General features: G+C 39.2%; 1 protein-coding gene across 3 annotated transcripts in view; it reads left to right on the top strand.

Moving 5' to 3' along the window:
- The window catches only part of Slc22a4 (solute carrier family 22 member 4), a 48853-nt gene extending 47212 nt beyond the window's left edge, over window positions 1-1641 (top strand). For all 3 annotated transcript variants that reach the window (XM_040272567.2, XM_005335780.5, XM_078050904.1), the window contains one exon: window positions 1247-1641. In XM_040272567.2, coding sequence (XP_040128501.1) covers window positions 1247-1322 — 76 coding nt within the window. In that variant the 3' untranslated portion in view covers window positions 1323-1641. The remainder of the gene's footprint in view (window positions 1-1246) is intronic.
- The last annotated feature ends 25390 nt before the right edge of the window (window positions 1642-27031 follow it).

Raw genomic sequence — 27031 nt, 5'->3', positions numbered from 1 at the left:
CCCTAAAAAAAAATGCCAAATGTCTTCTTTGATATAAGGAGAGTAACTAAGAACAGAGTAGGGAGGAAGAGCATGAGAAGAAGATTAACATTAAACAGGGATGAGAGGTGGGAGGGAAAGGGAGAGAGAAGGAAAATTGCATGGAAATGGAAGGAGACCCTCAGGGTTATACAAAATTACATACAAGAGGAAGTGAGGGGAAAGGGAAAAATAATACAAGGGGGATAAATGAATTACAGTAGAGGGGGTAGAGAGAGAAGAGGGGAGGGGAGGGGAGAGGAGGGGAGGGGAGGGGAGGGGAGGGGAGGGGAGGGGAGGGGAGGGGGATAGTAGAGGATAGGAAAGGCAGCAGAATTCAACAGACACGAGTATGGCAATATGTAAATCAATGGATGTGTAACCAATGTGATTCTGCAATCTGTATACGGGATGATAATGGGAGTTCATAACCCACTTGAATCAAAGTGTGAAATATGATATGTCAAGAACTATGTAATGTTTTGAACAACCAACAATAAAAAAATTTAAAAAAATAAATAAAAGATTAATGGTTTGCAGGAGCTAAGATTTTAAGGTGAAATCTGCCTCAAATGCTACATCTGCTGCATAAATCTGAGCAGATCATTGACATTTCCTTAACTCAGTACTCCTGTCCATTATATGAGAATGTTTCACATGGTTGTTTTGAGGTTATATAAGATAAAGTGTTTTTAGGGGCTGGGGTTGTGGCTCAGCAGTAGAGCACTCTCCTAGCATGTGCGAGGCACTGGGTTCAATCCTCAGCACCATGTAAAAATAAATAAATAAAATACAGGTATTGTGTCCAACTACAACTAAAAAAAAATTAAAAAGAAGATAAGTGTTTTTAGTGCCTAACTATGATTAAGATAAGTCCATAAGTGAAAGGATTCTGATCCCTGAAAGAACAAGTACAGTGAAGGAGCCATTTTTAGTAAGTTTTTAAAAATGACGAAACTATTTCAATATCAACTTTAATTGTACAAGAACTTCAAGTTAACCCTTTATCCTTTCCTCAGGAAAATCTTGAAAGAATTTAAGTTCTATGTTTAATTAAGAAAATAAACAAGATGTTCAAAACCAAGTACTAGATCTATGCTGATGAGACTCTTCAATTTGAGTTCAAATACTCCATCATTAATCAAAGAATGGTTTTTCCTTGTCAGTTCAGCTTTTTTGAGGAGGATCTTGAATTTTTAGTTTCCTTTAGCATCTGTTTTATTTTCAGGTTCAGATGTTGGAGAAGATCAAGAAACTCAATACAGAGAGAAGAAAATCCCAAGGTTCTAATAACTGCATTCTGAGGAAACTTCTATTGTATCTAATACCCTGAAAAACCAAAGCCTTCTCTGATGAAGTGGACTGACAGCAACGATCAACAATAAAATAGACCGTGCTGTGGAGAATGCGTGTCCTAGAAAACTCTGGACCACTCTTCCAGAGAGTCTCCTTGTTTTTAACAACAAATATTTCTAGAGGGTCTTCCTGACTAATTCAATAAAATAAATTTGTAAGATTTTTTTAAAAATGTGGCAAAGACTGGTAAAATCCACAGAAAGGGTAACCTTCATTTCCAAATATACAAGTATTATCCAAATAAAAAAAATCATTATATTAACACAACTATTAGAGGACAACAGTGTATATGTATGTGTACATATAAAAATTTACTTTTATTTTCACGAGTTTTTTTTATAGAGCTTGAATGTGAATCAGCATATTCAAAGATACAGCTGTTTTTGAAGTGAACTCATAGAGTGGTATAACCAAATGATTATAGTCTGCTGGCTGTGAATTCTTGAAGATGACATGTTCTATATAGTTAAGCCTATGATGGTTGCATATGTACCAAATGTGTACAGACTTTTTTTCTTATAAATATTTGCTAAACAATATAGTTTAACAACTCTTTACATAACATTTGCATGTCATTAGATTACAAATAATCTAAAGATGATTTAAGCTATACCAGAGGATGTTCATAGATTATATGCAATACCATGCTATTTGGTATGAAGGACTTGAGCATCCTCAGATTTTAATATCCAACAGGGTCTTGGAACCCTTCCTCCATGGATACTGCAGGATTATCATATATAATAGTCCAACCACAAAACATTATATGCTCCTTTAAAAGGAATTGATGACAGGTTTTAAAAAAAAGAAAAGAAACATTTTCTCCCTCTATTGTCACACTCGACACAGAGCATTTATGTAACCAGATGTTTGTGGTTGGGGAATAGCTATTACCCGACACATTCAGAAGATGAATGGATGTCTATAGCTCAATTCAATTCATATATGTCTACTTGATAACAGTGTCAGATCCCGCAGGATAAAGGCTCAGTCCCAAACAACTGCCCCTCTGCAGCTGTGGATTGAAAGTCCAGGCCACTCTACTTGTGACCAACTGGATACAAACAAGGGTGCCCAGGACCTCCTCCAGGATTCAATGAATCTGCTTCGCCAGCTCTCAGAATTCAGGGAAATGCTTATTAACGTTGCCAGTTTATCAATCAGTATACAGATAAAGAGATTCAAGGGCCCTCCTAGCACATAGACACTTATCAAATCTTGTTATTTAAGAGTTTTCGCAGCTCTTGATCTCCAATGCACCCACATCAGACGTCACTGAGTAGGCTGAAAGTTCCAAACCTCAAATCCTCTGTCACCTGGTCTTTCTGGTGACTGGCTCCAACCTCAGTAACCTTATCTAGGAACCCCACATCAGTAACCTCATTATTATAAACCTGGAAGTTACCTAAGGTGCTTATTCGTTATTATGAATAACAAAAGATCTATCACTCAGGAAATTCCAGTGGTTTGGTTACTGGGCAGAGGCCTACCCTGAAACTGAGGCAGCCAGCCATAGAGACCTGTTCTCCACCCTGATTCTTTCAATCATGCCAAAAGATTTTAGACATGGCACTCAAGAGTACAGTTGTGAGTTTTATTAGAAGGAATAGGAAAATAAAAATGGGGACAATCTCAAGGAAGAAAGTGGGTCCCCTCAGAGAGGAGAAGGATGACTTGCCCCTCCTGCCCTCCACCTTTATTGGGAGGCCCAGGGAAGTTTCCAGAGAATCCCACTCAGGTTCACCTCTTGACTTTTGAGTGACAGCAGGATGACATTAGACTTTCGAGATTCCATTGTGCATGATTGGTCACTTTGGCTCATGCTGACCTGTTCTAATGGGAACCTGTTCTTAACAGATTTTATGATTAGGGTAAATTATTCTTATCTCTCAAGTTCTGAGGTCTGATCTGTGCAAGGCTTACAAAAGTCTCCCCCCCACCCACCCAATGTCATGGCAACTTTTTATCAGCATTTCAGGCCTGCATTTCTCTTGCAGATAATAGGTTGTTTGCTGAGGAATATGACATATCCTGTTGACTTCAGCCCAGTCATAGCTACAGGCAAATTACTTTAAAAAAAAAGAAAAAGAAAGAATGTGAGGGTCAGGCACAATAGGCCCAGTTCATAGAATTATTCCCTTAACCTTATGTTCCCACTCCTCAGATCTGTCTGTTCCCCATCCAGTTTTAGGAACTCAAAAATGGGAGACAGGAACAAAAATCAAACTGCACAAACCAGTTAGATGGGCAGAGATGGCTAGCATGCCCTAGAGCCAGGAGAGGGGAGCACCAAAGAACAAAGACTGTCAAAATATAACTGTTCTTTTCATGAATACATCCCCTGCTAAGCACCATATCCAAATGGATCCCTCCCGAACCAAGTGTGCATATGGTCAGCAGCAGTGGAACCTCAGCACCATGAATGAGCAGCCCTAAAGACAGAACTCCCTAATAGGATGAGATATTACTCAGAAAACACACATCAGTTCCTGCCACGCACCAGGCATTCAGACATAACAGCATAAAGTTACTCCTGCAGACTTGGGGCCACATTCTTTCCTTGAAAGTGACTCTGGAGATCAGCCTTGTGACTAGGGGCAACCTTTGAGCATAATGAGAACTAAAGTTTGATCATAGACAGGGGAACCTCCAGTTTTAGATATATTTTTGTTGGCACCACCTCTGAAAGGGCAATACTCAAATGCAAATTTTCATTATCTAAATATTTTTCAAGGACCCTTTCACATAACATTTCAATAAACTGTCATAATTTCAATATGCTTATCTTGAACTCCTCTGATCAGTTACAAAAGTTGTCTTTTGCCCTGTTTATAACACACAGTTATATCTGAAGCCCTGCCACACTTTTTGATATTGTTTTGTTCTTTCAGGGTTTTTTGTTGTTGTTTGATTTTATAGTGCTGGGGACTGAACCCAGGGGTGCTCTACCAGTGAGGTACAATCCCCAGCCTTTTTATTTTGAGATAGGTTTTCCCTAAATTGCTGAGGCTGGCATCAAATTTGCAATTCTCCTGCCCCAACACCTGAACCACTGAGATAACAGTTGTGCATTTTAAACCCCATAGAATATCTTAGAATAGCTTAGGCTTGCTCTTTGGGAATGTAGGAGCACAGCTTCAGCTATTTGGCCTTTGTGTCTCCCCCACTGCAGCCTGTTTAGATCACCTGTCTAGATCACCCACAGGCCACAATGCTGCCTGTCCTGCCGGGAGCAGATCATGCGGCCTCCCAAGAAGCTGTCCTTGAACTTCCATCCAGGGGCAGCGACTGTCCACTCCTCTGTGCTCTTTCTGCGCTTGTCATTCTCACTCAGTTGGCCCTCTAGATGGCCACAGCTCTAGAAACCTGGCACATATCTTGCCTATCTTTTCAGCCTTCCCAGTACTATTTAGCATAGTGCTTTCTTGCATATAGTAGGCATTGGATAAATATTTATTTTAATGAACATACCTTGTAACTCCAGCTCAGTGAAAATATTATGTTTGATCCATAGACAATTGGATGTTTATATCCCTAAATATTGAAGGTTCTTTTTTTTTTAATTTTTTTTAATATTTATTTTTTAGCTTTCGGCAGACACAACATCTTTGTTGGTATGTGGTGCTGAGGATCGAACCCGGGCCGCACACATGCCAGGCAAGCGCGCTACCGCTTGAGCCACATCCCCAGCCCCTATTGAAGGTTCTTAAAGTATTTTTTCTAAATATAAAAAGTAAGGATGTATATTTAACTTTCACTGCTATTTGTTTGAGTACTCTATAATTTGTAATAGCAAGAGAACTCTTTAAAATCTGATTCTAGGGCTGGGGATGTGGCTCAAGCGGTAGCGCGCTCACCTGGCATGCGTGCAGCCCGGGTTCGATCCTCAGCACCACATACAAACAAAGATGTTGTGTCTGCCGAGAACTGAAAAATAAATTTTAAAAAATTGTCTCTCTCTCTCTCTCTCTCTCTCCCCCACCTCTTTCTAAAAAAAAAAAAATACGAATTACTGGAAAAATGAAATTAAAAAACAACAAAGACATACAAAATTCAAGGTCCAATTTAAAAAAAAATCTGATTCTAAAATGTAATGCATACATAAATGATTGTATCTCTACTAATTAAAAGACCTACTAGATCAATGCATGAGCCAAATGGGTATTTAATTAAATTCACATGAACTTCTGATTTTTTTTTTTTTTTTTTTTTTTTTTTTTGGTACTGGGGATTGAACCCAGGGATGCTTAGCCACTGAGCCACATCCTCAGCTCCTCTCCCTTTTTTTGAGACAGGTCTTACTAAGTTGCTGAGGCTGGCCTTAAGCTTGTGATCCTTCTGCCTCAGCCTCCTGAATCACTGGGATTACATGCCCAGTTTAACCTGTTGATTTTTAAAACTGCTTTTTATAGTTCATTTTGTCCTTTGTAAAATAAAATCAGTAGATTTTACTATAAACCTTTAAAGAATTCTGTATATAAAAAAATCTTCCCAAAGTAACAAATTTGAAAATATGAACAAAAAGATACTCAGCAAAATTATCATCAATTTTTTTTAAGTGCTCACAAATGTTCCAGTTAAACAAATAGTAAGAGGGCTCAGTACACACACTGTGAAGAGAATTTTTCCTGGACCTGACCCTGGATCTGTCCCTCACCAGCTGTGTGAGCTTGAGCAAGTTATTTTCTTCCTAAACTTCAAGTTTTTCATCTTTAAGATGATTATAGGAGATAATGCACGTATTTAAGATCATACTTGGTGTAAATTTCAACATTTCCCCCCCTCTCATCTCACTCAGGTCTTCACTTCCTTTTTTGGCCAGCTTAAATTCCATGCTTAATCATTACAATCAATGTCCTTGATCCTTTCTTAATCCACCTCATTTTTGGGGCAAGCTATAATGCTGCTTAAATCTTATCCCTCTCCTGTGCACCTGTGCAGCTAAAGGCAGCTGCAGAGAAAATTATGCAAACCTGGTGACTGTTTGGTTTTAATCATCAGTAACTTCAAGAGGCCCTATTGTCCTGGTCTATTCTGCATTCTGGACCATCTTCCTTCTCTTCAGAACCCCAACATCTCCTTATCCACACTCACTGAGGGCAGTTCTGCCTTTGCTTTTTATATCATTAGAAAATAGAAGCAAGCTCATACCACCATCGTCCACCATCCCACTTGCTCCCTCTTTTCTCCTGCTACTTGAGACCAGCAGTCTCTGCTCCTAGTATAGGCCTTCCCCACCACTCACCCCCAGCCCCTTATGCACTTTTTGTCCCAGCCTTCCAACTTTCTTCCTCATCCCCAAGGATTTTTCTCTAGCAATTGTTCTGGTCCTCTCCCTATCACCTGTCTTTCCCTTTCCAGTGGATCTTCCCATCCAACACACAGTCAGATTGTGACTCTACAATGTTATAAAGCTCCATCTTGACCCCACTTAGCCTTTAGCCCCTGCCCAATTTCTCCCTTTCCCTTTACAGCAAAACTCCTCAAAAGATTGCTGCATGCTTGCCACTTCTAATTTTATCTATAATTTGTAATAGCAAGAAAATACTCTTTTTCCTGGAATTTCTCTGGAATCCAATACAAATAAGCTCTAGCTCCCACCATTCAGCGAGAAAAGATTTTATCAAGTTCCTCCCAATGATTTGCAGGCTTCTGCATTCAATGGCCAATTCAGCCTTCTTCTACCTGACTTCTCCAGGCACATTGACAAACTATGCCCCCTTTTCTCCTTGAACCACTCTCTAGGACACCACGATGGCTTGGGTTTCCATGCACCTCATTAACTGTCTCTTCGCCATCTCCTGTGCTACGTCTTTCTTATCTCACCTTTGCTACCATCACAGTGCCCAGCACATAGTCTTTAGTTTTCTCCCTGTTTTAAAGGTCCAGGCTTATGGTTTTAAATATTATGTCTATATCAACAATCACCAAATATGAGAAAAGAATAGAACCCCAGGATCTACATACTAACTGCCCATTCCATATCCTCACTTGGACATATAATAGGTATCTTAAACTGAAGATGTCTCAATCTAACTTGTGCTCCTAATCCCCCCAAATCTGCTCTATCTAAATTCTTCTCCATCCCAATAATGGCAACTCCACTTTTCTATTTGCTCTCTCATATATCCAGTTCGTCAAGAAAGGTTTTTTTGGTTATAATTTCAACATATCTAGAATCCAACTTCTTTCCTGCACTCCATTGGCTTCCTAACAGGCTCCTCCTCCCTAATTCTGTCACTGTTCCCTTTAACCTTTTCTCAGCATAGCAGTCAGAGCCAGCCTAATCAGAGCTTCTCATTTTTTTCAACAGCTTCCCATGTCCATCAAATCTTTCAAAAGTCCTTACAATGGTCAACAGGTAGGATGACATATTCTAGTCTGTCTAGGATAGTCACAGTTTTTATCTCTTGGCCTAGTGTAATTATCATTATATATTTTTTGATACCAGTGTTTGAACTCAGGAGCACTTAACCACTGAGCCACATCCGTAGCCCATTTTTATTCTTTATTTTGAGACAGTGTCTCACGAAGTTCCTTAGGGCCTTGCTAAGTTGCTGAAGCCGGCTTTGAATTTGTAATCCTCCTGCCTCAACCTCTCAAACTGCTGGGATTACAGGCATATGTCACCACACTCAGCTCTGACCTAATTATTAATTATTAATAGCCACCACTACCATCTTTCATTTTAAAAGTTTCCCAGTGAGGAGGATGAATTACTTATGGTTCCCCAGCTAACAGAGCCCTACTCTATCTGGATCTTCCTGGTTTCTCTGTCTGACTCCATCTCCTATTATCCTCTCCATTGCTTTCTTCAATCAGGTTACCCTGCCTTGCTGTCCTTTGAACACACTAGACATGCTTCCCAAGTCTCCTCTTCCTGGGAATATTCCTCCCAGTCTAGCTTTGAACACACAATCCTCCTACTTCAGCCTCCAGGGCCACTGGGATTACAGGCGTGCACCACTGCACCTGGAAATCCTCAGCATTTTTAATGCAACTTGGCAGGCTGGGGGTGCCTGGCAACACAGTGCTTGGCATGTGGTAAATGCTCAACAAATACTTGCTGAGTAAATGAACAATATATTATCATCATTTTTATAGTTGAATGGGAAAAGATAATTACCAATTTTCAAAAAAAAAAAGGAAATATTGCCTAATAAACATACAAAAAAGTGTTCTGCTTCCTAAGGAACCAAATAAATACTATTTGAAGCAACAATGTGATGTCATTTTCCAACTAGCACATTAGTAACATTATAAAACCATGTTATTCAGTATTAATGAGATTTAATGACATGCACTCTCAGACTCTTCTGGTATAATTTATAAATCGGTTCATGTTTTTCCCCAAAACTGGCAAAGTGTATCCAGAGTCTTAAAATGCTTGGTTTGTGGTTTTGTGTGTTCATTTTTGAAATACTAACTCCACAACCGAAAATAATCAGAGATATAGTAAGTATTCATGTATATACATGTTTATTATGGCATTATTTACAATTTAGGAAAACTTAGTATGGGCCAGTCATGGCAGCACACACCTGTAATCCTAGCAACTCAGGAGGCTGATACAGGAAAATTGCAAGTTTGAGGCCAGCCTGAACAATTTAGGTAAACCCTGACTCAAAATAAAAAGGGGTAGAAAAACCCAATATGGAAATAGTAAATAAATGATACTACATCTTAATAAAATAATATTATACAGTCTTTAAAAATGGTGTTTAAGAATTATTTTTAGGGCTGGAGTTGCAGCTCAGTATTACAGCATTTGCCTAGCATGCATGAGGACCTGGGTTCAATCCCTAGCTCTGAATAAAAAAAAATATTTCTAATAACATGATAAGATGTTTGTGATATAATCCACATATTAAAATCAGAATGAATATTAACTAAATAATAAATGAATGATTTGTGTTTAAAAGGCATGCCTGAAACCCCCAGCAATGCATAAAAACTAAACAAAAAGACTAAAAAAAGTATTTCAAGGCATGTTTGAATAATGAGATTATAGATTACTTCCATATTAGTTTTCTTTGTTTTTCTGTTGTTCTCCTTACTTTACAAATGTTTCACAAATATTTTAGAATGAACATAATGTTACTTTTTTAAAGCATAAAGATAACTTTTATTGAATGTCTACTAAATGCCAGGTCTTGGTATTTGTGTGTGTGTGTGTGTGTGTGTGTGTGTAAGAGAGATATTGAAAGACAGAGAGGGGGGGGGGGAGGGACTGGAAATCAACTCAGGGCCTCCCAGGTGCTAGGCAAGAGCTTTACCACTAAGCCACACCTTGAGATCAAATAATTCCTTTTTGTTGTTTTTGTTTGCAATGCCAGGGATTGAACCAGGGGCCTGACACAAGCTAAGCATGTACTCCTTCCCGGAGCTACGCCCTTGGCTCCTCCAGACCTTGGAAAATAAAGGTGAACATGAAAAATGCAAAATAGTTGCCCACAGTGGACTCAGTCTAGAGAGATGATAAAGTCCTGCCTGGGGCCCTAGCAGCTAGTCCAGAGCCCCCAGCTAGGGCTGAGCTCTGCAGAGGCTGAGACCCAGGTCAAAGTAATTTTCTCCCACCCAGAGCTGGACATTTTTACACCTCTCAGCTCATTCATTTGAGCAGCAGTCACCTCTACCCTAGTTTAGCCCAAGGCAGACTGGTTCTGCTGAGGTGAATTACTTTATGACCCAGGTTATATTTAACAGACAGTTAAAGAGATTGTAAAAAATTATGAGGATTTGAACTATTACCCAGAGCCTCTGTACCCACAAAGAAAAAGTCTAAACTCTAATTCTGAGAACCTTGAGACAAGTTTCCTCCTGCACATTCCTTAAATGTCACCCTTCCTATAACAGGCTCTGATTCTAACTGTTTGGGGGCTGACCACCCAGCACAGCCACCAGCCCACCCTCCTGCCCTTACCTTCCCGGCTCCTGCTTCCTCTGAAATGCTCCCTGAATTGCCAACAAACAACTCTTCCTCTTTCAAGCACATCCCTAGTTGCTTTCTCCATCTCCTCTCCTTTCCAGAGACCTGGCTTCCTCCTGAGCATTCCCTTTCTTTGGGGGTCTGTCTCTCAAAAACAGGCTACTCATTTCCCCCTTCCCATGAACTTGACAGCCAGTCAGTTCTCAGCGTTTTCCTTGTAACCCACAGCTATCTCCAAAACAAAACACCTTCACCTTCACATCCATAGATTGCCTTCTTCCGGTTTGTGCAGTGCCCTTTGGTTGCCATTATCTACAATCTACCTGGCTACTTAACCTCATTCAATGAACTGTCTGGAACCCAGCCCCCGCCCCCCCCCCATTTTGGTGACTTGAGCTCCGCAGGATGAGATATCCTACACCTCAGACTCACAGTACTTGACCTTTGTACTGTAGTCCTTCACCACCTGAGACACACCCTGAACCCAGTGCCAGTCACAACAGCTCCACCTCCTTCTGGGACTTCTGGTTTCCTCCTGACACTTCAGCTCTGTGCTGACACCATTTCTTTTCAATTCCAGTTATACCTCCTGATGTCTCCAATTAGTTCACACAATTGCTACTAAACTGATTCTTGTTTATTTGTCTTGCAAATCTAAGCCCCAGATAAACCAACCCATTTTACTCTTTACTCTCAATCTGGCTGCTGAGTTAAGATACAGGAGAGGGGGCATCATTGATAAATCTGAGAAAACAGTGGATTGGGACAGTGACAAGTTGATTGAGGATCCAGACGGGATTGGAAATGTGAATTTGTACAGACACCAATTCATAGATTCCCTCCTGGGCCCCAGGATAGGTAGAATGCACACAAATGCTTGGATAGGGAGCTTTGCAGTACAGGTGACCAGGATGACAAGACTGAAACAAAGGACCACACTATTGAGATCGTAAAGGAAAGGGAGTAAAAACATGATCACTCTGTTGGGCCTGGCACACTGTGTCCATCTGCCTTCGTTTACTTTGTTTGGGGTATATGCTGAGACCCACACTGTCCAGAGAGGCTGCAGCTCAACCTAACTAAAGTAGCAGGAACAGCACATCTGTCTTGGATCATTCTTCACCACATGGATACAACCATAAGGGCATGAAACCTACAGAGGCTGAATGCAGCCAATTGGTTAGGGCCCATGGCCTACATTTCATTTTTTGGAATAATTAGTAAATAAGAATACAGGCATGAAGGCAGACCTTATTAGTCAGGGTTTTCCAGAACCAATAGGATATATAGATTCAGACACAGATAAATAAGAGGGAGACTTCTTATGAGATTCACATAATGTTAGAGGTTAGGAAGTCCCCTGATCTGATTCAAGCTGGAGAACCCAGAAGCTAGTGCTATCGTTGAAACAAAGGACCATACTATTCAGATCGTAAAGGAAAGGGAGTTGAGTCCAATATTGAGTCCAATTCTGAGGGCTTGAGGGGTCAGAGTGTCATAGGAAAGCAGGGAGCTGAGACTCCAAACCTTGATTCTTGTGTTCCAATAAAAGAAAATTTCAAGTCAGACACCAAAAGTCATGCAAGAGAATTTCATTATAGGTGAAAATAAAGTAAAAGTAAAGGGAGGCTTAAGCAGAGAGCACTCTCAAAAGACTGGGCTGTCTCAGAGCAGAGAATGACAAAGGAGACATGCTATCTCCAAATTTATTACTGTTTGGTGTTTACCAGGAGAACTGGGGGCCACCTCTGTATTCTTTGCCAATCAGGTATTCAATTCCTCCTTCACCTCAGGTGGTGATGTTTTGACCTCCATTGGTCCTCTCCAGAACTGTCATGGTGGCCATCCTATTTAGGGGGGCTTCAACTACAAGTCAATTCCATGTTAATTGGGCACCAGCGTCAGTAACTGGTCAGAAGTTACCTCAGTGCACCTGTGCTGCTAAAGGAATCTTCCTTCCCAGACAATGGTGACACCTAGAGCCATACTTCCTAGCTTCACATAACATCAATGGAGGATGTCAAGAGTCAGTCCTATTTAATCCTTTTCTTTTAACATATTTTCTCATTAGCCCCTTTGTTTCTCTTTATTTTCTACAAATTAACTACCACTCTTTATTTGCTCATCTACTTTGAAAGTAATTTAAAGAAGACCCTAAAGTAATTTAAAGAATACATTTCCCCCTCAAGGACTGGAGACCCTGAATCATACAGGAATTAAGGGGTGATGAAGTCAAATCAATACCTACTTCCTGCTGATTAAGGGCATAGGCCTACAGGGATCTCCAGTCCTTGCTATCTGTCAGTTAAATGCTTCAGATCATGAGTAAGGTCTATCCAGGGGGCCATAGTAATTCTCTGGTTTAGTAGAAATATTGTAAAGTCATCTGAAAGGTGGATTCCTATGGACAAAACAAGAAGACATAAGTATTGGAAAAAGATTGATACAATAGAGGCAGCAATCTCTGATAGACCCAACCTGATCTTTTCTTAAAATTGGGAGCCATCTCTCCACAAAGCCATGAAAAGATAATTTCAGCTTTACTATAAATTACTGCAAATTCTGAACCTGCTTGGAATGCCTGCCCGTGCCTTGAACTCACCCATGCCTGACTCTCTGACCAGATAGTAGCCCTCTCTGAAACTTTAGTGACGATTCACAAATCTTGGCCTTCCCTGGCCACATAACGACCCTCTCTGAGGCTCTCTAATGACCTTCATAAATTCTGATGTTGGGGCCAGCAAAAATGTAAACTACCATTAGTGTTATGCTTGTCAGAGTTTTGTTATCTGTAACCCCCCCCCCTTTGTGTAACTTTCTGGGCTATAAAGCTGGGCTGCAGGAAAGATGCAGCTGCTGTCTTGTTCCCATGGCTTTGGGTGGGAGAGGCAGCCCAGCCGGTCGAAATAATAAACTTGCTTTAATTTGATTTTAATTGGAGTCAGTGGTCTTTTTTTGTGTCCTGGTCTAACAATCTCTAAATATACCAATAATATGATAATGATTATATCTCAGCAATTTCTTCCACCAGGAATTGTCAGAAAACTATGAGCTAAAAAGTTGATCCCAGGAGCACAGGCAGACCCAGATCAGCCCACCAATGCCTACGTAACCCACACTGGGTCTTTGAAAACATCTTTGAACACATTGCCCAACACCACCGCCTGTGCCCGCCACCCAACCTGACACTCCAACACTGAAAGCAGCTGCCTCCATCTTGAGACATTGTCATCAACATCTTTAGTTGCGGCAATTCCCAGCTTAGAACACTAGCTGGGCAGGAGAGGTAAAGGAACCCTGCCGGGGCACTATAAGCCTAAAGCATAAAAAAACAGTAATGCTGCGGATCCTCAGTGATAGAAGGAAAGACACACAAACAGCAAGAAAAAACAAGAAAAAAAGGTGCCCCAACAAATCCAGATACTACATTATTAGAATCCATGGCTAGCACAACAAAAGAAATGACAGAGAAGGAGTTCAGGATGTACATAATTAAAACATTCTGCGAATTAAAGGATGATATAAGAGAACAAATACAGGCAGCAAAGGATCATTTTGATAAAGAGCTACAGAAGAAAATAGAGTAAGCAAAAGATTACTTCAATGAGGAGATAGATGTTCTGAAAAAAAAAACAAACAACAAACAGAGATCCTTGAAATGAAGTAAACAATAAACCAAATTAAAAGCTCACTAGAAAGCATCCCCAACAGACTAGATCACTTGGAATATAGGACCTCTGACAATAAAGAAAAATTTATAATCTCAACCCTAAGTACATGTACGAAGACATAAATGCTGTGACTCTACTTTATGTACAACCAGAGATATAAAAAAATGTGCTCTATATGTGTAATATGAATTGTAATGTATTTTGCTGTCATATATAACAAATTAAAATTTTTAAAAAATGAAATATAGGGCTGGGGATGTGGCTCAATCAGTAGCACGCTTGCCAGGTTCGATCCTCAGCACCACATACAAACAAAGATGTTGTGTCCACTGAAAACTAAAAAAAATAAATAAATATTAAAAAAAATTATCTCTCTCTCTCTCTCTCCCTCTCTCCCTCTCTCTCTTTTAAAAAAATGAATTATATATATATATATATATATATATATATATAATCTCGAAAAGAATGTAGATCACACAGTGAAGATAGTAAGAAACCATGAGTGGAACATTCAAGAAATATGGGATAGCATAAAAAGACTAAATTTAAGAGTTATAGGGATAGAGGAAGGCACAGAGTTCCAAACCAAAGGAATAAGCAATTTATTTAATGAAATGATATCAGAAAATTTTCTAAACATGAAGAAAATTGGAAAACCAAATACAAGAGGCTTACAGGACACCAAATATACAAAATCACAACAGATCCACACCAAGGCACATTATAATGAAAATGCCTAGCATACCGAATAAGGAGAGAATCTTAGAAGCCCCAAGAGAAAGGAATCAGATTACATTTGGGGGAAACCAATTAGGATGTCTGCAGATTTTCAACCCAGACCCTGAAAACTATAAGATCCCGGAACAACATATATGAAGCTCTGAAACAAATGGATGTCAACAAAGAATCTTATATCCAGCAAAATTAAGTTTTAGATTTGATGATGAAATAAAAACAAAACGTAAAGATTTTATAGCTTGAATGCTGACACTACAGAACACCCTCAGCAAAATATTCCATGAGGAGGATATGAAAAATAAAAATGAAAATCAGCATAGGAAGGTATTACACTAAAGGAAAAACCAATCAAAGGCGAAACCAAGTCAGTTTAATATCAAAAATAAACACCATCCCGCTTTCCCATTGTGAATAAGCATACTTATATCAGAGAAGACATTTGGCATTTGTCTTTTTGGAATTGGCTTACTTAGCATTATATTCTCCAACTCCATCCATTTACCTGCAAATGCCATGATTTTCTTCTCTTCGCTGAGGAATATTCCAATTTTATATATATATAAAACTGTCTTCCTGTTAAGTATGCTTTACTCATTTTAAACTTTGTTTACCCATGAAAAACCAGATCTAGTTAACATTCTAAGCCATCTTTTTCTGTTGAAGAAAAATCCTAGAAGCAATGGACATTAAACTTTAAACATTTTAGAGAAAACAACACTCTTCACTGGTTGATCATGTAGGAAAAAAAGTATGCGGTAGTGATTTTGAACACATCTTCATTTTTATCTCTAGCCATTTAAAATCACATGAACTGAAAGGGATTTGGAACTATCTTTTTATTATTTACGAGCACTCATTTATCTATGTTAATTTTTGTACCATGTACACCACATATAGACACATGTAGTCATAGCATACAAAAAACTGGTGTGTACACATAAACATAAAAATCAGCAGAAAACAAAGATCATGACTTTCACAGGTAGAATACAAAAGAGCTATAAAGGTTTAGTATATAGACTGTCTGAAAGCCTTTCGGAAATTAAAATAGAGCCTGGGAAGTTGGGAACATTAGGAATAAAGTCTCTTTGCCATGGTGGCTGCTGAAATCAAAGGTTTCTGGCCACTTGTCCTTCACTGAGGCAGATTTACTTCCATCATTACCATTGTTTATTTCCCTGCTTAGCACTCCTCAAAGGAGAAGGTCTCTTTCTTTTTCTAGTGTATATGAGTTAATCCTTGGATAATTGGTTGCTGCATAAAAACAGTGGAAAGAAAAACAGAGGGCAATAAACTTCAGTTAAACAAAACAAGAATAATTGGTTCAGGAGAAAAGTGGACTTTATCATTTTTCTAAAAAAACTAGCTCATAAAAAGACAAACTTTAAAAAAAAAAGACATGGCACATAGGAGCACATAGAATAACTTTATCAGTTCAGAGCGCACTTTTGGATCAGATTGAATTAACCCATATATTTAAAGAATATGGGAGCCTGTGAAGTCCTCAGAAAAGGGTTTATAAGAAAAATAAAACTTATACATATAGGATCTTTCCATTTTCTTCCCTGAGCCCATCTTTAGAGAAGAGAAAAATCATTTAGGGAGCAATTTATTGAAAGAACATAATCCCAGAGCACAAGAAAAGAGAAAATAGTGTTACATGTCCCACAGCAGCTTAGATTTAAAAGTGACACTTTTCCTCTGGTCTCAAATCCATTTGAGCACTCGTTTATGTAGCTTACATTCCAGATGGATATCAGACAGGCAGATAAGGAGCAAGGAAAATGGCCAATTTGATCATGAGAAGCAAAAAGCTTATGCATAGGACACTTTTTACCATTATTTTCCTAGTCCCCTCATAATTTTTGTCCCCTCTTCCATAAGTGGCATAGAAAAGGTTGAAGCCTGCTGGACCATCTGCTCTTAAAATCCTGTGAACTAGTATTTCCCACCTATAAGACAAAGCCAGAGCTGTCAATACCCCAGGTATTCCTCAGCAATACTGACATCCAAGAGAGATGGATAGAGGAAGTTGTCCCTCCCATGCTCTCCATTTAAAACCCAGAACCAGGAGGCCTTGGTTCCCAAGAACTTGGTGTGGCATGACTGTCCAAATTTACAACTCGTGGCTTACCTGCTGAACCCTCTGTCACTCAAGCTTGTAATCTAATTTAAGAAATCTCTTTAATAACTTGGGGAAGTGACCCTTAATCCTTATGCATAGCATCTTAAAGTAGCTTAGGCTGGATGTTGAAAAGTAGAGGGGGTGTAGTGGTTTTTGCATCACTATGTTGGAAACAGAGCAATTAACTACAGAATAAATGCCATTAAAAAGAACAAGGATCACAGTAGATAAAGATGACTTAAGAAACCTTCAGATTCTAGATATAGCCTCTAAAATAAGACTGTATAATGCCCATTTCTTAAGTGAGTCTGGTACATGACATAAGACGACAGCCACAACAAAGAAGATAGTCTCTTTGCCTCTGTTGTGGCCCTGCTCAAAACCAAAAAAGCAAGAGAGTCTGCATGGCACCTGCAACAGATAAAGTGTCACTGTAGATGTTGACTGCATAAAAAGCTAGGCAAATGCAACAAGAGGACATAAGACCAAAAGCACATGAGTGTGACACACTGAGGAGGTTTTAGCAGAGGAAAATGTACACAGAGAAGTCCAAGGCAAAAGGCAAGGTTTCAGAGGCTGAGTTAGACATCATCTCAATCAAGCGCAAATACCTGTCCTGTAGTTGGCTCATGATCTGAGTCGTGGCACAAGTCAATCCCATGTTAATGTGGGCACCGGGGCAGAAACTGGTCAGAAGTTACCTTAGTGCACTGTGCTGTTAAAGGAATCTTCCTTCCCAGACAAATGGGACATACCTAGAGCCATACTTCCTAGTGCCAAGGTCTCGGCTTGGCACCAGAATCACGAGCCACCACACAACTTTGTAGGTTCAAACAGCAATTCTTTATTCCCACTCTCACACTGCCTCCACACAGGTCCAGGGGCAATCCCGTTCTGCCTTCTGCCCGCACAATTCACCTACTCCACGAGGCTATCTCCAAATCCCATTTTAATCTCACGAGAACTCAACGGGAACAAGCAGCAGGAACACCCTAATACCAGCAATAATCTTCAATCTCTAACTTCCCTAAAACCCATTATCTTAAAGTAGCAACACCTTAAACTCAAGGAGCCCGTTACTTCCTCAAACCTGATCAGCTCTAAACCCGGATCCGCCTTGGTCCTTGAGCAAGGTCACCTTATTAAAGCATGCATGCAATGTCCCATCGAATGTCCTCTAAGCAGCATGGGGTACACTTGGCAAGGAAATTTCGATGTGTCATTCCTACTTGGTAATGGCCCTCAGCACCTAGCTTCACATCAACTTATCAATGGACTCTATCAAAGTTAGTCCCATTTAATTATTTTCTTTTGACATATTTTCTCATTAGCCCCTTTGCTTCTATTTATTTCCTACAAATTAACTACGACCCTTTGTTTTCTTGTTTTCTTTGAAAGTAGTTTAAAGAAGACTGAAATTTAAAGAATACTTGTGACCTTCTCATGCATTTCACTCTCCATTGCCAGTTACTACCTAACAAGGGGTACAGTGTAGTTCCTTGAGTCAAAAGACACAAGAAGCAGGAGCTCTCATTTCCCAAAGGCAGGAGAAGGTGGATATCCCACTCAGGAGGAGAGGGAGAGAAATAATGAGAAACATTGTCCTTTTCCCACTATTTTGTTCTTTCTGTTCTCCAACAGATTGGCTGATGTCTGCCCACATTGGTAAGGGTGGATATTGTTATTGAAATAGCACTCAGCAAGAGACCAAGCACCACTTGGAGGACTGGAGAACTCAGGTTTATTTGTGCAGGCAGACCCAGATGAGCTAGTGTTGTGAAGTTCTGGGGCCCGAGCTGAGGTTATATGGGGCTTTTATAGGGAAATTGACATCATTTCTTACCCATGACAATTTGAATTTGAATTCTTGCCTATGTGACCAAAGACCATGCACGGGGAATTTATGATAAGTAGTTCACAGGTGTGAAACAAAGACAGTAAAAGTTATTGGAAACTTTATTGTGCGTGTTATTGCAAAGTGACCTTCACCATAGGCAGCAGTAACTCAAGATGACTTAAGTTTATCTCCCTAAGAGTTATATTTCTAATAACTAAGCCTACAAGGTTATAGTTTAGACAGCAGTTAATTGGCATAGTTGTTAAGTTCTATAGTTACATTCTTACAGAGTTCAGAAAGTTTCAAAGTATAAGAAGAAACAACTCTTTTTACAAGCACCTGTCTGGCTTTCAAGGCCATCACAGAGGTGTTTACAATTTCAGGAGAGGGAGGCTCCTAGAGAAAGCTATTTACAAGCCAACAGCTAGGGACCCATGGTTAATTAGGTTCCCTGAGCAGAAGCTGACACTGGGGAGGGGGAAAATTAACTTTTTCCCCTGGCACTTGTTCTTCAACATAATGTTCTTTTAATTTCATTTTATAACCAGGTCTGGTTCCTCCATCAGGTCTTTTTTATTCAGTGCACTGATTCACATACTTTCCAGTATCTTCTGGAGAAATCCTCATAGAAACACTGGAAATAGTTTTAGCAGCTGTCTAGACAACCCTTGGCCCAGTCAAGTTGATACATTAAAAATTATGGAACAGACCAGGTTCTAATTTAGACTTTCCACTTACTAACTATAGTAATCGGGCAAATGATTTAATTTCTGTTTCTTTGTAAAGTTAAGACGGCATGAATATCTATCTCACAGGGCTCTTGGGGGTGGGGGAAAGTGTTTAGAGACGTGCCTCCCTACATGATTTTGTCCTTGTGTGAACATCAGAGTATATACATACAAATCTAGATGGGACATACCTGTGTCTTCCAGGAAGGTCATCAAATCCGTATCTGATGTGAGCCCTTATCAAATTTTTGTTAGTCTCATTGCTTTCAGGGAAGCAGATCCTCTAATGGTGTCCATCATTTTTCCCTTTTTTGGGATCATAGATAGCTATGGTGGAAGGGGACATGCAGACTGGCCAACAATGATCATCACTGATTTCCCACTTTCATAGTCCTTAGTCACTTTTAGTCTCACTTCCAGGCCCATCACACAATGTAGCTTCTTACTGGCAGCATTAACAATGGATTTGGTGTGCTTTGGAGCCATGATGAGCAAAATGACATGAGATTAATCAAACACAAGAGAAAATGATGTGATAAAGATGCACAGCAAACACGGGTTGTGTGAGGCTGCCACTGGCTACCATTCTTTTTGGTCCATTGTTACCTGAAATGTTCTTATGTAGCACATGACTATTGTCATTGTAACACTGGAGACAACTGATACTTGCCCAGGGCCCTCTGATTTCCATTCTACCTGGCATGTAGCTAAAAAGAGCACATTAATAAAGTTAATAACTTACATTATTCAAATTTAATTCTGCCAAGACCTCCTAATTTTTCTGTGTGGAATTTTATCTAAGATGACTGATATTCACAGGGACACCCTGTATTTCTCATTTCCCTTCTCCTAGGCTATCTCGACTAGACCCATCCATCTATATGTGAATAACTCTAAATACCACTCATATGGTAATAACTCCCCAACTTATATCTCATTCTGACTTCTCTTAGGAACTTCAGATTCATACTTCCAACCATGAATTTGATATCTCCCTGTGGGTATCTAATAAACATTCTAAGCTCATATTTAAAATAAAATTGTTACATAGGCAACGAAAGAAAAAATATAAAAAAGAAAAAAGATAAATTGTACTACATCAAAATTTAAAACTTTTGCACATAAAGGACAAAATCAAATAAATGAAAAGGCAATCCGTGGAATGGGAAAAATATTTGTACATCATACATTTATTTGATAAGTAGTTCATATCCAGAATATATAAAGAAATCCTACCACTCAACAACAACAACAACAAAAAAGCAACTTGATGTAAAAGTGGGCAAAAGATAGGAGTAGACATCTCTCCAAAGAAAATACATAAAATTCCATTAAGCACTGAAAATGCTTAATGGACTTTTATGTATTGAAAATAAGATATTCAACATCACTAGTCTTTAGGGAAATGCAAATCAAAACCACAGTAATATATTATTTCACACCTGTCAGAATGGCTACTTTTTTTTAACCCACAAAATGAGAAAATAACATTGCTGATGATGTGGGGAAATTGGAACCCTTGGACATTATTGATGGGAATGTAAAAATGGTAAAGCCAATATACGTGTGCATATGCACACATGTGCACACACACACACACACACACACACACACACACACACAAGGTATGGGGCTCTTCAGAAAATTATATGAACACAGTACAGTGGGGTACACCTGTAATCCTAGCTACCAGGAGAGGCTGAGATAGGAGGATCTCAAATGCGAGGCCAATCTGGGCAACTTAGCATGATCCTCTCTTAAATAAAAAAATCAAAAGGGCTGGAGAATAGCTCAGAGGCAGACCTTCCTTGGGATTAATCCACAGTACCTTAGAAAAATAGTTAAACATAGATTACCACATGATCCAGCAATTTCACTTCTAGGTATACAGCCCAAAGAATTAAAAGCAAGCATCCAAATAGATTTTTGTGTGCACTTTCACAGTAGCACTATTAACAGAGAAAATGTGGAAGAAACTCAAGTGGCTATTAGTGGCTGAAAGGGTAAATATAATGGAATATTACTCAGCCTTAAAAGGGAAATTCTGACACATGCTATAATTTAGATGCAAAGTGGCCATAAATCAGTCACAAAAGAAAAACACTGTCTGATTTCACTGATTTGAGGCACCTAGAGTGGCCAAGTTCATAGGGACAGAAAATAAAATGGTGATTGCCAGAAGCCGGGGTGGGGGAGAATACAGTTTAGTAGTTACAGAGTTTCAGTTTTACAAGAGAAGAATTCTAGAGAAGGATAGTGCTAATAGTTGCACAACAGTGTAACTATACATAATGTGACTATATGATTAAAATGGTAACTTTTGTGTAATTTTAAAAAGAAAAAGAAAATAAATTTTAAAAGTCTATTTGTTTCCCAAATCCTCACCCCATCCAATTTCCATTTTTCAGAAACTGACTCCAAAATCTACCAAGTTTCTTAAGCTAAAATTCTAGGACTCATCCTTAATTTCCTTCCCTTTGCCCATGTTCAATAGTAATAGTCACCTTTTGCTTCCTTATAGGTTTTCTTTTCTTTTAAATGCTAGAAATCAAACCCAGGACCTTGCATGGCTAAGTGCATGCTCTGCCACTGAACTCCACCCCAAAAGCATTCTCAGCTCCTCATCCCATCCCTTCCAAGATGCCACTCAAAGTTCAGGTCATCATAAGCTCTAGCCTATGATGCTGCCAGACTATCTAACCAATCAACCTGTATGCATTCTTGTCAATTCTCCAGGTAGCAATCCAAATGCTCCTTTCATGATAGAAATCATACCTGATCTACTCTGCTCAAAAGTACTTTGAGAGTTTCTCACCTAGAATAAAATTCAGCCTCTTTGCCCCTGTTTACAAGGCACTAGATGATCTGGACGTCACATAAACTGGCCTCCTGCCAATGTGTCCCATCACTACTCAATTTGATCACTGTGTTCCCATCACACCAGTCCTCCCTGTTACTCCAGCACTCCAAGCAAATCCTCCTGCCTCACAGTCTTTGCACGCGCTACTCTTCTGCGTGGTACACTCACTTCCCAGATATTCACATGAGAAGTTCCTTCTCATCCCTGGCCCTTCAGCTCAGATATCTCCTTCTCAGAAAAATATTAATTCATCCTTCAATGTAAAGCAGCTGCCCAATGCCCGTCTACACCACCATCCTCTTTTATTTCTTTTTGGCATTTATCATTATGTGAAATTTGTACTTGGTTTTGTAAGCTTATTGTCACCATTTCTGTTCTTTAACTAAAACATGAACTCCAAGACAACAGACAGCTTGTTTCTTTCTGCAATTCCCAGAACCTAAAACAGTGTTTGACACACAGCGGCCTATTCACACATTTGACCAATGAATAAAGAATTAGGGACCCAATGTTTCTGCTATGTCGTATCTATACATAAAAGCCCTTGGGAAAACTCATTTCTTTAACATCAGCTCTCACTAATGTCTTTCCCCTCTATTCTGGAATGTATGAGCAGCACATTTTGCATTCCATTTTATGCAGCTCACCAGAGGGTATGCAAAATGACTTCACATTTCTACTGCTGCTAAGAAGACAGTCAAGTGTATGGCATCATTATTTCTACAGAGTTTTAAAACTGTCCTATACTTCTTGAAGCCAAATTGTGAGCTTTCACATTGGAAATTACACTCATCTAAGGAAAAAGTCTGGACAATCGTTCACAGTATTTAATTCTAGAATTTTTTGAGTCTTCAGAATGTTTAAGGGCCCATTCTCCCCAGGGTTAGTTATCCACCTGTCCAGGCCAATATAGACTGGAGTTAAAATGCAGGATACACAACAGTAGAATGTGGTTTATCTGGCCCTTCTATTGTGCAACCAAGCCTTCAAAGTCTAACCTTCAGCAAAAGGGCATTCCTAAATATAGATCGGTTCACTTTTTTTTCCGTTGTCGTTTTTGTTTGCTTGTTTTGACATGTGACCACAGTGGTCACCTGAGAATGTCACAAAAGTGCTGCATACTAAAGTTCTGCTAGGCTGCATCTGCTCTGCTCAGCCCAGAACGCCCATAGGATCAGAGGCTATTGTTTGATGAAGCAGAGAGTCTCCTCCACTCAGGGAGATGTCCAGTGTTCTGAGGCCAATGAAAATAATGTCTTACAGTGGCTTGGGGAAAAAAATTAGCTGTTTCAGATTTTACTTAGGGTCCTTTACCATAAAATTCCATACACAAGTGGGCAGAATGAGCAGCAGGGATTGGACAGACCCTGTGAATCAACCTCTACTCTGATGCTAGAGCTATAATATTGGACTAAGTTTAGATCCTCTATTCTTTTCCCAAAGAAGAAATTTTTTAAGTTTTTTAAAAATATTTTTATTTGTTGCTAGACCTTTTTTGTTTATTTATATGCAGTGCTGAGAATCGAACCCAGTGCCTCACACATGCCAGGCAAGTGTGCTACTGTTGAGCCACAGATCCAACCCTTAAGATATTTTTTGATTGACATAACACTTATACACATTTAGGAGGTATAATGTGGTGTTTGATTCTTGTATATGTTGGGTATCGGTGAACTCAGGATAATTAATATATATATCACCTTGAATTTTTATTATTTCTTTATGGTGAATATATCCAAATTCTTTTCTTCTAAGAATTTTGAGATATACAATGCATTATTGATAATTATATTCTCCCACTGTGCCTTAGAACATTAAAATTTATTTCTCCTATCAATTAATAATATTATATCTTGCCAAGGTCTCGGCTTGGCACCAGAATCACGAGCCACCACACAACTTTGTAGGTTCAAACAGCAATTCTTTATTCCCGCTCTCACACCTCCTCCACACAGGTCCAGGGGCAATCGCATTCTGCCGTCTCCCGCACAATTCACCTACTCCAGGAGGCTATCTCCAAATCCCATTTTAATCTCACGAGAACTCAACGGGAACAAGCAGCAGGAATACCCTAATCCCAGCAATAATCTTCAATCTCCAACTTCCCTAAAACCCATTATCTTAAACTGGCAACGCCTTAAACTCAAGGAGCCGGTTACTTCCTCAAACCTGATCAGCTCTAAACCCGGATCCGCCTTGGTCCTTGAGCAAGGTCACCTTATTAAAGCATGCATGCAATGTCCCATTGAATGTCCTCTAAGCAGCATGGGGTACGCTTGGCAAGGAAATTTCGATGTGTCATTCCTACTTGGTAATGGCCCTCAGCAATATCTGTTGATGGAACTTCCGTATCCCTCCTCTCTCCTGTTTTCCCCAGTTTCTGTTAACCGTTATTCTGCTCTCAACTTCTATAGATCAATTTTTTTTTTGAGATTTCATCTGTAAGTATGAGATTATGCGGTTGGTCTTTCCGTACCTGACCTATTTTACTTTACATAATGACCTCCAGGTTCATCTATCTATTCCTGTCAGGTTGCAAATGACAAGATTTCATTTTTATGTCTGAATAGTATTCCATCTCTGTGTGTGTGTGTGTGTGTGTGTGTGTGTATGTGACATTTTCTTTACCTTTTCACCTGTTGATAAACATTTAGGTTGATTTCATATCCAGTTGTTTGGTTGTGCTGCAAAAACAGGGAGTGCAGATGTCTTTTTGATATGTTGATTTCACTTCCCTTGGATGTATATCCAGTGGTGGGATTGCTGGATCTTAATGCAGTTCTATTTTTAGTTTTTTTTTTTTTCTAGAAACCTCCATATTGTTCTCCATATTAGCTGTACTAACTTACATTCCCACCATGAATGCAGAAGGGTTCCTCTTTCTCAGGGGAGTTCTTTCTTTGGATGCTTTCGCCTTCCTCAGGCAAGAACTGCTTACACCTGCAGCCCACATGACCTCAGGCATAGCAAATCTATGGAGAACACATGGTTTTTAAGGTGCCTTTTTACACTCAATAATTCAAAATAAAACTGATAATTATAGCTAATATATATTTTGCACTTAATGTGTGCTAGGCACTTGAGCTAAGCACTGTCATCCTGGGAAACAGAAGTATAGAAAACTTTAAAAACTTTCCCAAGCTCACAAGCTAGAATTAAAGAGGTCAACAATTGAATTCCAGTCTTCCCATCATATGCAGAGACTATGCTCTTAACCGATGCACTCTTACTCTCTCTTATTTTGGAAGTGAATATAAGCTTCATCTGTAAAATTCTACTCTGTGGAATAGAAAGTAAAACAAATCAAGATTACAGGACTTTAACATATTGTTTAATTCAAATAATCTGTGTAATAGTTATCCATTGCCTTGTATAACCCTAAAATCTGGCAGTTTAAAACAACAGACTTCTGTTATCTCTCACAATTCCTGAGGTTCAAAGAACCAGGAGCTTAACTGTGTGGATCTGCTTCAGGGCCTCTCATGAGGTCACAGACAAGTTGTTGGCATCATCCTGAGACTCTCAACTGATGTTGAAGGAACCACTTCCCAGTGCACCCCTGGGTCTCACTGGCTGTTGGCAGATTTCATTCTTTACCATTACATGGGCTCCTCACAGGGCTGTATACAACATACAGCTCTTTCTCTCAGAGAAGGAGAAGAGTAACACCCAAGAGTAAAATTTTTCACAATGTAGTCATTAAGGTGCTAGAAATTTCATCACTTCTGCATATGCTGTTGGGCACAAAGACCAACCTCACAAAAGTGGGGGAGAACTTTAATGACACAAATACCAGGAGATAAGGATCATCTTGGAGTCCAGATGCCACATCTAACATTCAAATCCATTTAATCTAGGGCTCTAACCCTGAGTGTGCTCTCCACCACATAAATCCTTTTTAGTTCTCTTACATGCATGTAAAATAGGAATATCCTGGGCTCTGGATATAGCTTAGTGGTAGAACTCTTGCTCAGCACGTAGGAGGTCCTGAGTTTGATCCCAGCACCCATCCCCACCACTAAATAAATAAATAAAGGAAGAAACATCCTAATATAGAATCTTGGGGGGAAAGGGCCTCAAGCAACTGATTTAGATTCCCAGCTGTCTTGTTCTTTTAAAAGATGCAGTAACATTCAGATATTAATCACAGCCTGGGGTGGTTCTTTACTTCATACATGTAAAAAAGCCATTTATGGAAAACTATTTATTTTCCCAAAGTTTCAACTTCTTTGATATGCTCACTGAATTGTTTTCAGACCCTTTCAGGAGTGTTTTCTGATGCTCAACTGATATTTTCCTAATGTTAAAATAAGACTTTCACCTTGTTTATTTGGACAGCAGTCAACATTTTCTTCATAAGAAGCTTTCATTTATTTTGAAATGTTAAAATAATATTTTAGGATACAAAAAAGAGGTTTATTTTCAAGAAGCTTCATTTTTATTTTCAGTTAGTTCCAGATGAGCAATCTTACTTAAGATGTTAGAAAGTGTTAAGTATACTTCTGAAGGCACAGTTCTTCCTGAAGGAAGCAGGAAAACCAAACAGTAACATGTAAAGAAATGGCCAGTACTTGTGATAACGTTTTTATCATAATTTTTTAATCTTCTATGCTTTATGGAAATGTTTATATTTCCTGTGTAAAAGTTACTGGTGACACTAACTTCCCCATCTGTATTTTTATTTTCAATTTAGAATATAGTCTCTGCTGAATACTACTCAACCAACAGATTACATTTTACAAATGTATACTTAGTTCTTTTTCTATCAC

The sequence above is a fragment of the Ictidomys tridecemlineatus genome, chromosome 1, assembly GCF_052094955.1.
Source record: "Ictidomys tridecemlineatus isolate mIctTri1 chromosome 1, mIctTri1.hap1, whole genome shotgun sequence".
In the NCBI taxonomy this organism is placed as follows: Eukaryota; Metazoa; Chordata; class Mammalia; order Rodentia; family Sciuridae; genus Ictidomys; species Ictidomys tridecemlineatus.
Note: the sequence above shows the minus strand (reverse complement) of the source record. Positions and strands in the feature narration are given on the sequence as shown.